Raw genomic sequence first — 12,214 nt, forward strand, 5'->3', positions numbered from 1 at the left:
CACAGGGACAGCCTCTCCTCTGTTCCTCCAATTGGCAGAGAGGATGTGTGCTGAGGCTCCGCCCTTTTACAGTAGTTGTCCATTTTGCTAATGCCACCCTCTTTGTTACTCTTATACTCTCCTGATGTTCCTTTTTACAGATGCCTTGAATGTTGGAATTGATCCCAGTGCTATACCGTCCCAATATATTCTATAGAAATAGTATACTATGGCTTTAGAAATCACACAATGTACATAACGATCTATTACGTAATTACATTACGCAGTGACATACATAGTCATCAGCAGGACACGATGTCACTATAGCCGCGTGTGTAAGAACTCCGCATAAAGCGAATGCTGGGTATTACACCTCAGCCACCCACTCCCAGTATTGTCCCATAACTACTATACAAAGTTTGCAGGCTTCCTCAGCGCCATATTTATAAAGTGTACCAGAGAAGTTGACCACTCAATAGTTATCTCTTTTAAGAACTGCTCTTTCTAAATATATTCCATTTCGTTTATATATCCATAATATATATATATATATATATATAGCTATAGATATATATATATATAATTTAGCGCCCCTTCGCAGTCATAGCGTAATATACAGTTTAGCCCAGTTTACAGTTTAGAATGTTGCTGGAACCAATTTACATCCTAAACCAGTGCGCCATCTTCTGGCCGAAAAGAGTAAAACACACTGCGGCAACGAGACTAGATGACGTCACCCTTATCTCTGAAGCCCGGTGCACCATATGTAATCATGGCAAGAAATCACAGGATTTGTACATTTTAGGCATTAAATACATTGTTGAATCTAGAGGACAATAAACATAAATGGAATGTCGGGTGTATTTGGTGTCGGAAATTATATTACGCTTTACACTGGTATATCTCCGCACGAAAAAAATGTCAATAACAACATAATTTAGGGATGCTACAATCTCTAAAGCGTCTTCGGCGCTGAGAACAAACGTAAATTATAATCACGAAGGTCAACTGTTTCATTACTAATGGCCCAACAAAGATGGCCGCGATAGGGAAACATCATAACATAACGCGACCCTGCACGTTTACGTCATTTTTGTGCGACGTGGTGCGCGGGGTTCAGGTTGAAGTAGTTGGCAGGAGAGGATGACGTCTAGAGCAAAACGCGCGCCAAGCAGGGAGCCTGTCATGGTGGGAGGCGGGAAAAGGAAACCGCGAACCGGGCAGCAGGTGAGGACCTGGGGGAGTGCGGTCTCAAAAAGTCCCGATAATTTTTCAGATAACCCATGTCGAGTGCTCTTCTACTAACCAAAGGGGTTTATTCACTAAATGGACATTTTGCTGGCGATTTGTGTTTCAGCTCTTTGACTTCACTATACATTATGAATCTCCTACCACAGTGTGCTTCAGCTGCAGGAAGAACTCGGCTGGCCCTGTATAATGTATAGTAAAATCAGTGAGATAAACGTTATAAAGGGCCAGGTCAGCCCTTGCTGGAGTAGCATTCCAGTGTTGGCCCTTCATAATCGTGAGCTTCCAACTCCCCCTTTAGTAGATCGACCCCCGCTACACTTTACGTTGTTTATATACCCAAGACCTTGCTCCACCTAATGTATCGGTTTGTCTTATTCTGTCAGTTCTCATCTTGTAATACCCCTTGAATATATGTATCGTCTTAAGCGCTGTATAAATAAAACATAATAATAAATGTTGATGCCCTCCCAGGGTGTAATGTATGGCATATATGATGGATATAGTCGCTGCATGGTCCTGCTTTTAGCGGTGTCCCACTCATCTTCTTGGAGATGATGTACTTAGAGCCAGTCAGCTAGATCGCTGTCTTGGTGGATGTCAATGTCGAGACCCCCATACCCATGGGCAGAAGCCCCTTTGATTTCAATGGCCGTGCGTTCCTGCCGCTGCTTCTAGCCGACGGCAAAAATAATCGGGGGGGGAGCAGGGTTCTATCTCAAAACCGCCTCCTTAACAAAAATAGTGTTTTAATCTTCACTTTTTTACTGAAGAATAAGTGCCATTGGATTGAAAAACTTTTATTAGTGTTTGTCTCTCTAATTCTTTTCAAGCAGTACATTTATAATAAAATTAGTATATAGGTGTGCATAATTTCTTTTATAGCTGACATTTTTTAGATACATCATCGCTTTGTAACTTGTTGGTATGTGAATATCTTAGAAATGTTTTTCTTTCCGTCAGACCGAAGATATTGTGAAACATGAAGTTAAGAAGCGACGCTCGGACCAAGCAGACGTGCCTGTCGCTGCACGGCAAGACGTAGAAAGTCTGTACCGACTCGCCATGCCAGAAGACTTCTACCATTTTTGGACATTTTGTGCAGAGGTTAACCCTGAAGCTCCCTGTGGTAAAATGCTTTTTTTTTTCCACTATTGATTTTTAAAGTTTGGGCCGCTGTGTTTTAAAGATAAATTTTATGTAAAGCTGAGCTGAGTTCACTTATGTACACTTGGCTAAACTGACAAAGTCAACCTCACTGACACGACTGAATACTGACCTCCCCGAGCCAAACTTCCAATAACGTTCTGGACCCAGCAAATAATTTTATTAGTCAGAATATTATATATTCTATTAGTTAGAATACATTATTTGTTTCAGATGCACTGGTGTCTAGCCTTGGCCTGCAGCTGGTTGGTCCGTATGACATTCTTTCTGGCGAACATAAGAAAAAGACAGACGTTAACTACAACCTGCACTGGAGGTTTTTCTATGATCCACCCGAGTTCCAGACTGTTCTGGTAGAGGAGGGGAGAACACAGTTTCACATGGGCTATTTTAGGTAAGATGTAAACTTTTTATTGCAGCAAACTTGGTTACTCCCAGTCTGTGGTGCTGGCCCTGCAACAACAGACAAATTGAACAAAATTTAGTGGCCTTAGGATGAATGCACCCATTCCCCATATGATGGTGTAATGAAAACCTGGCTTTGTGTGTGTGTGTGTATATATATATATATGCGTGTGTGTTTTACTAATTTAAAATATCTGATCCTTTCTGCTTTACTAGCAGCATGTTACTGCTATACTGTATGCTAGAGTAAAGGTATTTACTATGATACTCAGCCTTTTCATTAGGATGCTTTATTCCCTAGTTGCAGCTTTTTGTTAAAATAAAGAAAAATATGAATAAGGCGTCATTACGTGTTTGAAATTGAAACATATTGTTTTCCCAGGGACTCTCCTGAAGAGCTCCCGGTGTTTGTTGGTGCTAATGAAGCAAGTAAAGGGTGTCTCATTACTCAGCTCGGCGATAACATATTTTCTGCTGTCAAGTAAGTTGTTTTTTTCTTAGTGTGTATTTATTTAAACTGTCCCTTTATCACTTGGCATTGTGCATCCGGTCATAATCCTTGACACATTATTTTAACTCAACAGTGTATGGCTGTTGGCAAGGCACAGTATTGGGAGTGATTAATATATGTATTGAATTCCATATATACATTCAACATTATTCCTTTTTCTCAGACAGTTTGCATCTAAGAAGCTGAAAGAAGTCACAGATAAGAGAACGTCAACCCCTGTAAAAGACTTGGTAGAGAAGTTGATGGCGGCAGCAGAAGCCCTCGGGTATTCATTAGAACAAAAATCTGCTGCAATGAAAAAGAGAGATAAGAAAGTATGCCTGTTAATAACTTATTTACTGTCGGTAAAAAAACTTGTTGCTTTTAAGAAGTTTATACATTGCTGCCCCAACCTCATGCAAATAGGTTCAGTGATCCATTACGGTTTCGCCTGGTAAAGGTGAAGTAACGAAAATGAACTCTACTCCCAAATGTTCTTACATATTCGTTTGAAATGCCAAAGGAAATCCATGGCTTACATTCAGAGCCATTTTTATTCCTTTAATAAGAGAAACCATGAAAATGTCTAATACAGTTCTCAATGTATTTTCTGTAAATCCTGAGGCTTAGGCTTGTTTGCGGTAGTAGAAAAAAAAATCCTGTAGAGATGCATTTTTGTTATTAATCCAAATAGTTTTGTGTAAAAATGTGTAAAAATGTACTCCTCTGCTTTAAGGGAACTTTAATGCTTCTGTTACTTTCAGGTTGTATCAAAGTCATTCCATGGGGCAGGCCTCGTGGTCCCAGTGGACAAGAATGATGTTGGCTACCGAGAGCTTCCTGAAACGGATAGTAAGTTTCTGATTTCGACTCCTTGATTTCATTATACATTATGAAGGGCCGATCTCAATGCAGGAAGAGCTATGGTTAAATCAGCGATATTCCCTTAGTCTCCTTACACATGGAATGACACATTACACAGATTCCAGCCCAACGCTTTATGCTGAGAAATCCTTTATAATTAAACTACGACTCTCCGGTCAAATCTCTTTACAGAACAAACCCTGTTGTCATAGAGTACGTTTTTACCAGGAAAAATGCTACCTTGACACCTGTTCGGATTTCTCTTTTCCTCTGTAGGTAACCTTAAGCGGATTTGTAAAAATATTGTGGAAGCAGCAAATGATGAGAAGAGAATGAAAGCCTTTGCACCCATTCAAGAGATGATCACTTTTGTTCAGTTTGCGAATGATGAATGCGATTACGGCATGGGATATGAGCTGGGTATTGACCTCTTCTGTTATGGATCACACGTAAGTTGCCATTGCTGTGTAAGGGAGAGTCGGCCTGAATGAGATGAGACAAATCATTCATTAAATGAGCTTCCTTTGTCTTTAGTGATTATTGTGCCATGTGCTCTGTACAATGTAACCAGCAGCTTTGCTGTAAACTCCTGCAGCTCAGATGTGTAAAATAGAACAAGCTGAAGGCACCATGTAACGTGTTCATACAATGCGATTGCAGTTATATTAAGTGCATTAGAAACTTCACATGTTGGTGTACAATTTCAGTGGGAGTGTTTCTTCTAGATTTGAACGGTACTGAAATGTGTGAAAATGTAGCATACTTCAGTAGTATATCCTTTGAGGTTATAAGAAGGTTTCTACCTTGTATATACCGACAACCAAATGGTAGTATTTCAAATGGCATTCGGGAGAAGGTGCTCGCATTGAGTAGATGGTAAAATATGCCACTCCTTTCAAGACTTAAAAGAACTTTTACTATATTCTGCCTTAAACTGGGAGCAAAAAAAATCAATTGATTACTCGGATGACACGGATGACATCGAGCATTAATAATAACTAAATAGCTGTAGTTCAGGTGGCCTTACGTTTTGTTAGTACATATTGGAAAACTTGTGTGATGTGTATGTAGCTGTACATTATATACATCCCTTTAATGGTGTGTAGAAACTTTCGCCTTGTACTTCTACCACGTAACGCTGGCAGGAACCCTCTGTATCTCTTCATACTAACCGGTTGACGTAAAGCTGATGGGTGCTGCACGCTGTGTAGGAACGTAACTGGGTTTGCGGATGAAAAGTACATTTTGTGGAATGGCGCCTGGTGTAATTTCTCTGCTAGTAGCCGTGCAAAGGATGTGCCCTTAAATATTGTGCAGACTTTACCATGATAAAGGCTTCCCAACTTTTCTCATTTGTTTTCTAGTACTTTCACAAAGTTGCTGGCCAGCTGCTGCCTCTTGCGTACAAACTCTTGAAAAGGAATCTATTTGCAGAAATAATTGAATGTCATCTATTAAGCCGGAGCCGAGACAATGTGAACCAGCTTGCTACCTAATCCAGCTGTGCCCTTGAGTATTGTTCAGTTTGTTTTTCTCTTTATTGTATCCTATGTTTCATAAAAATAGTTTTGTAATAAAATGCGCTTTTCTGTTCTTTTGCCTCATGGAAAAAACAAAACAAATTGCAAAATTGTGTGTTAATGTCCAACAATTGTACAAATATAAAACATGCATGCCTTGGATCAGAGTTCTCATAGTTCCTCTAATAATTAGTCTTTAACCCCTTAACATACCGTACCAAGTACTCCATGACAAAACAGAGTACAACAGTCTCACTGATCAATGTCACTTAAGTGAATATTGCTTTTGATCACTAATGACCCGATCGATAGCCTCTGACTTAATTGATCATTACGCTAACGTAGTATATGCACTTGCCTAACCGCTACCCGTACCCGACACACTAAGGTTCATGGCTCTTCTGTAAGAGGGTGGAGCCACAGAACACACCCTGTTCCTCCAATCAGGGGAGAGGATGTGTGCCCCTTTTGCAGAAGAGCTCCAAGAACCCTGGTCAACGGAGCCAGTACTGGGGAGAAAGACAAATAAGACAGAAGTGGCAAGAGAGGCGCAGCTGAGCAAAGTAAACGTTCTTTAACCCCTTCGTGACAAAGGCTGATTTTACTTTTTGTACCCTTCGTGACAATGGCCGTTTTAACATTTCTGCGCTGCTCGTGTTTAGCTGTAATTTTCTTCTTTCCCGTTTACTGAACCCACACACATTAGATATTGTTTTTTTCAGGACAAGAAGGGCTTTCTTTAGATGACATTGTTTTGATTGTATCATATTATTTACTATTAAAAAAAGTATAAAATATGGTGAAAAATTTAGAAAAAAACTAACTTTTAGTTGAAAAATCTTTTACTCATCTATAAAAGGTAATGAAAAAACCTGCTAAATAGATTCTACTATTTGTCCTGAGTTTAGAAATACCCAATGTTTTTATGCTTTTTTGCTTTTTTCTACACATTATGGGGCAAAAAGTACAGGTAGCGTTTTGCTATTTCAAAGCCATTTTTTCCAAATCTGGTAATTCTTCCACCCATGTGCCATTTCGGGTATCTTTGAAGCCGGCCAATGCAATTTACCCCATCAAGTCATATATTTTTGAAAACTAGACAGCCCAGGGTATTCCAAATGCTAGTATTTTAACCCTTTCCAAGCACTAATTCTACCATCAGCCTTTGTCAAACTTTATGGTAGTATTTTTTTTTGCATTTGTTTTTTCACACACATTTTAATTCAGGTATGAATAAACAGGTTCTGGTATATGTCACTATCATAAAACACCCCAATATGTGTTTAGCAACATCTCCTGAGTACAGCGATACCTCACATGAATGATTTTGCCTGGCTGTTTGGGGGCAAAAGGGCCACATTTGGGGCATGCACATTTTCAATGTTGAACTTTGGCATTTGGGGATCCACTGCCCATGCCCTATTTGGTACATCTTTGAGCCGGGCCATTTCAGTGTGCCCAATAAAGCCATGTATTTTTGAAAACTAGACACCCCAGGGTATCTCAAATGCTAGTATTTTAACTCTTTCTATGCACCATATCTACTACCAGTCATTGTCAAACTTTGTGGTAGTCTTTTTTTTTTTTTTTTTTGCATTTGTTTTGTCACACACATTTTACTTCAGGTATGAATTAAAAGGTTCTCTTATATGTCCCTATCACAAAACACCCCAATATTTGGGGATCCACTGCCCATGCCCTATTTGGTACATCTTTGAGCCGGGCCATTTCAGTGTGCCCAACAAAACCATATATTTTTGAAAACTAGACACCCCAGGGTATTTTAAATGCTGGTATTTTAACTCTTTGCATGCACACATTTTACCACCAGAATTTTTTCAAAGTTTGCAGTAGTATTCTTTTGTGTGTATTTTTCCCCCACACACCTATGTTATGTATGAATTTACAGCTCCTGGTATATGCCGCTGTCACACGACACCCCAATATGTGTTCAGCAACATCTCCTGAGTACAGTGATACCCACATGCATGGGTTTGCCATTTTTTGGGGGAACTAAAAGGCCACATTTGGTACGTGTGCATTTTTCTAATTGGAAATTAGATGTGTGGCCATCCTTCCCCCCCGTGTTAATTGGGACATTGTTGAACCCGGCCAATTCAATTTACCCCATCAAATCATACATTTTTTAAAAGTAGACACCCCATGGGCATTTAATATGCCAGTATTTTAACTCTTTCCATGCGAGAATTGTTTTAAGCTAATGTGCTAATTTTAGGACTTGCTCACAAAAAAAAATATATATATATATATATATATATTTTACATTTTTTTTTGCCTTTTTTAAAACATTTTTAACTTTTTTTCAACTTGAAGGTTCCCATGATAGTGACATCAGAGGGAAATTATTTTTACATTTTACTGGTTTTTTTACTATTTTTTTCTAATTGTATTTTATTTATTTTTACTAATCACACTGTGATTAGAAAGCTGGGCTCCATTGACTTGCATGGTTGAATGCAGTACCTGTATTCAACCTGCAAGTGGAGCCAGAGTTCTCTAGAGGGTCTGGAGACCTTCTAGTGAACTTTTGCATCTTTGTTTTTTTTTTATCTTGCGGATGGTGAAGACTGCGTGCAGCTGCGGCTGTGACCGCTCTCCAGAGCGGTCACAGTCCATCATGGGGTAAGTGTTTGGTGTCGCTGGATGCCTCCTGATCAAGGCATTCCAGCGACACCATTTAAGTTTAGGAGGTGATCGTTGATCACCTCCTAAACGCTTTTAAAACGGGCGACCATACATTATGGATGTTGACGCCCCGGGGAGGGGCCAGACATGGCCCCTGGTGCCGATCGTGGCGTTGCTGAATGCCACGAGGTCGAGGCATTACAGCAACGCCATTTTAACAAATGACGGTCCTGGCACGTCATTTGTCGTAAACGACTTGTTTTTCCGTGACGTGCCTGGACCGGCAATTGGCATCAAGGGGTTAAAACAGCACTAAACTAAACCTGCAGCCTATAGTTGGGGCAATAATGTTGATGCACATATCAGACGTGTGAGGTGTTACCAAAAGTGGGACAAATACCTAAAACGTTGTTGCCCCTCCCCATTTGCACTAGTTGTGTAGGGTTTTGCTGTAGGTGAAAGTGAAAAATGTGGCTTTTTGAAATTTTCCCACTTTTTTTAGGTTTTTATCTTGCTACATGATTATATATAAAATTCAAAAGAAAGCCCTACTTCTGAAAAGAAAAACAAAAAAGTGGCATTTGTGGGAAATCAGTTGATAAAGACATAGCAAAACAAAAAAAAAATATTTTTTGGAAACATTGTACAGTTACCCTAGTACTTAAGGGGTTAAATATATTTTTAATGGTTGAAACAGTATTTTTGGACAAGAAACCAGCCCCCTCCCCCCACACCTCCACCGTTATCAGCATCATGAGCACAAGGTGCATTATCGTAAGGAAGGGGATTCTAAAGCCGTCATGCAGCGTTGACCAGTGTCAGACCCCAGATAGATTTTTCATTTTAACCAAGCATTTTTTGGCCAGGGGCATTCACGTATCCCTTTACAGAGATGCATGCCGAGGGGGGCAGTTTCCAATTAATGAGCATGGTTTTTGTCCAACAAGCTGATGCAGGTGTGATGGTCACAGTGTAGTTGTGATGGTGACTAGCACCCCCCCCCACACACACACACACAGCTAGTTTACATATAAGATATGTTTTTGGCCAAACCCATCTCCCTTCATGTGATGGAGTTACTGTCAGTCAGTTTTAGCACTGGCTGTGAGATCATCATCGGTGGCTGCAGAACATGCTCCCATTAGTTTCACTTTCCCAGCAGCAAGAATTGTCAGACCATGGAAGAGGAAGGCTGCTACAACTTCTACCTCAGGGAAAGTGCAGATTAAAGGACAGTTTAGAGCGGCTTTCAGGGTCAGTAATGAAACCAAATGATGAAAAGTTCTACAAATGGAGCACTACTGACATTAATTACTTTTGGTTATGATTGCAATTTCCATGGCAACAGTTTGGCTTTTGTCATTGCAACTACAGTCTCCCAATGCTCTGCAAAGGCCCCTGACACAACCCCTGTTGTCCTGATGGTATGGAGAGCCGGTGGCAGGTCCAATCCATTTCTCTGAACTTTTCTGTTAGCAGTATACACCGGCCCTAACATCTGAGCGTTCCTAGTCTGTAGTGGTCAATGCCTATCACAAGTGATCCAAGGAAGGAAAAGCGGTGAACCAGGGTCGGGGGTGGCCAAGGCTCATTGATGCTGGTGGGGGTAAAGGCTTGCCTATGTGGTCAAATCCCATGGACAAGCTGCTATGGCTCAAGTCACTGAAAAGTTAACACTGGTTAACCTCAGAACACACAGTGCATCTCAGTTTGTTGCGTATGGGGCTGCGTAGCCACTGACCCCCGTCCACTGCTGAAAGGGCCTAAAATGGGCAGAAAGCGGCCGGGTGCGTCGCTTACCTGGAGAACACATGGCACCAGGATGCATCCGTGAAGGCCTCACCACACAACATAGTACTTAAAGGATCTGAAGCTAACAACTTGGTGCCAGCTACCACAGCACATCTGCCGAGGTCTAGTGGAGTCCATGCCTTGATGGGTCAGGGCCGTTTTGGCAGCAAACAGGGGACTTACACAATATTAGGTAGGTGATCATAATGTTATGGCTGATCGGCGTACATTCAGACATCTTGGAATATAAAGTAAGTTAGCGTTGATGTTTCTTAGAGAATTCCTTCTTAACCATCAGTGTTTGGAACATCCGATCATCCACCTAAAATATGCTGCTTCATGCTGGAAAAACAAGATCAGGATGCGACAAGAGGCATCACCTAAGACCAGCACACCTAACGTCAACTATATAAACCTGCCTCCTGGAAACCATCAGACACAATTCCACCGTAAGACTAACCAGGGACTCTTGTGATTTTTCTTTGTAATCCTATAAATCAATTATTTACGTGCCAAGCTCACCTTTGTTCTTGCCCATCTTTCATAGGCTGCCATGAGATACCTTGGGTTGCGGTGGTGTTTGTTATTATGGAGGCATAACACAAATCAAACTGCCAGCTTCATTATACAGGACTTTAATATCTGTATGTTCAAACATTACAGTCATCAGAATGTCATACTGTAATAAGGAGCTCTAACATACTAGTATAAATAAAACATTTAGATCAATATTAAATACAGTTCTAGGCAACATCAACCAAAGAACTATGCATTGGACTTATGACGGCAATGAGAAGCCAACACCCCAGAGATTCTTTTGTAAGTACTGTAAGGCTGCCCAGTAGTACATAACAAAACAGTATATTCCGTTTAATAGACAGGGAATTCGTTCACACGTTAGGAGTTTACAGAAAATCCATTGATTTTTACACTCATGCGTTGCTAGTTTGAAGATTAAACGTGTCATCTGTGAACAGGCAAAGCACAGGATTATTTCGGGTAATCGGCTTTTTCATAGCATTGTAGTCAAAATGTTTTCTAGGATGTTTCTCACGCAACATACCGAAAGCAACAGTTAAGACTTAGAAATCATAAAAAGTATTTCATATTTGTGATTATGATGAACCTACTGTAAGATTAAATCGGTCCCAGAGAGCCACCCGGATAAGGAGGGTGGACATTCATGGCGTTCTTTGGAGAAGCAGGAGGTGGTAACAAAAATCTAATCTTCAGGTGTCTCCAGGTGAAGGGCTGAGTTGACCCTGCATAATGCATAGTACGTTGTTAACGTGGTACCCAACACTAGCGGCTAAAATGTTGGATTTAGAGACTACAGGCCAATCTTGGCTCATCTGAAAGCAACACCAGATATTTGAAAGCGAGATTTGTCCAATATGGTGTTTGAGCGGCTGGATCAGGAGGTTGATAAAAAGGTTTTCTACGTTTTTGAACTCAAAAGGTGCCTGGTCCGTATAACCGGCGGGTAAATCCACTAAAGGAGGCATCAGCAGGGAGGCTGGAGTGGAGCCGCTAAGCATTCAGTTTCTCATATAAACGCTGGCTTTAAATGAGACTTTAACATGTGCTGATCAGTGTGTATTGCCACTTCAGAACTTTGTGCGCCATGACCGCGTATTGAATTGTGTTAGAAAAACTATTTTTACACCTTTCCTCATACATTAGAATACTTCAAAACAATTTCCTCAGACGACAAAAAAAAAAAATCATCATCAGGAGCAAGCCAGCCTATTTAACCCTTACCATGCTGGCATCTACAAGAGGCAAGCAGTACGGTATAGAGCAGGGCCGGCCATCAGGCTACCTCCAGTGGCTGCTTTATCACGGGCCACAGACTGGTAATGCATCATAGGCCTGCTATGCTCCTGCGGGCATCATGGGAACCGCGGTCCAACAACTGCCGGAGAAAACACGGTGCCCATCTAATCAATGTAGTGTTTTGTAGTGTCACTGGTGTATTGGATACGTTTCAGAAGCCTCCTTTTATGCTGATCCCATTCACTGCCTCTCGTGTCTTGTTGCTTTCACAAGGCAAAGAGCTCATTCAAACGCATTCCATATTAATATGAAACAAGGGACAGTGAGA

At 40.9% G+C, this 12,214-nt stretch overlaps 1 protein-coding gene across 1 annotated transcript; it reads left to right on the forward strand.

The window, feature by feature from the left end:
• The first annotated feature begins 1,164 nt into the window (after positions 1-1,164).
• LOC149280692 (histone PARylation factor 1-like) lies at positions 1,165-5,649 on the forward strand. Its single transcript, XM_089500161.1, has 8 exons — positions 1,165-1,206; positions 2,191-2,356; positions 2,608-2,788; positions 3,182-3,280; positions 3,474-3,624; positions 4,054-4,141; positions 4,430-4,602; positions 5,518-5,649. The coding sequence occupies exons 1-8, from the start codon at positions 1,165-1,167 to the stop codon at positions 5,647-5,649; spliced, it is 1,032 nt and encodes a 343-aa protein (XP_089356287.1).
• Positions 5,650-12,214: the final 6,565 nt, after the last annotated feature.

The sequence above is a fragment of the Sceloporus occidentalis genome, unplaced genomic scaffold (assembly GCF_023333645.1).
Source record: "Sceloporus occidentalis isolate IW3139 unplaced genomic scaffold, rSceOcc1.0.p SCAF_149, whole genome shotgun sequence".
Taxonomy (NCBI): domain Eukaryota; kingdom Metazoa; phylum Chordata; class Lepidosauria; order Squamata; family Phrynosomatidae; genus Sceloporus; species Sceloporus occidentalis.

What these genes read in the sequence shown, in the direction of transcription:
- LOC149280692 (XM_089500161.1), top strand. Translation starts at nt 1,165, where the DNA reads ATGGTGGGAGGCGGGAAAAGGAAACCGCGAACCGGGCAGCAG. An exon ending in TTTCACATGGGCTATTTTAG is followed by an intron (nt 2,789 to 3,181) that starts GTAAGATGTAAA and finishes TTGTTTTCCCAG; the next exon opens with GGACTCTCCTGAAGAGCTCC. An exon ending in AGAGCTTCCTGAAACGGATA is followed by an intron (nt 4,142 to 4,429) that starts GTAAGTTTCTGA and finishes TTTCCTCTGTAG; the next exon opens with GTAACCTTAAGCGGATTTGT.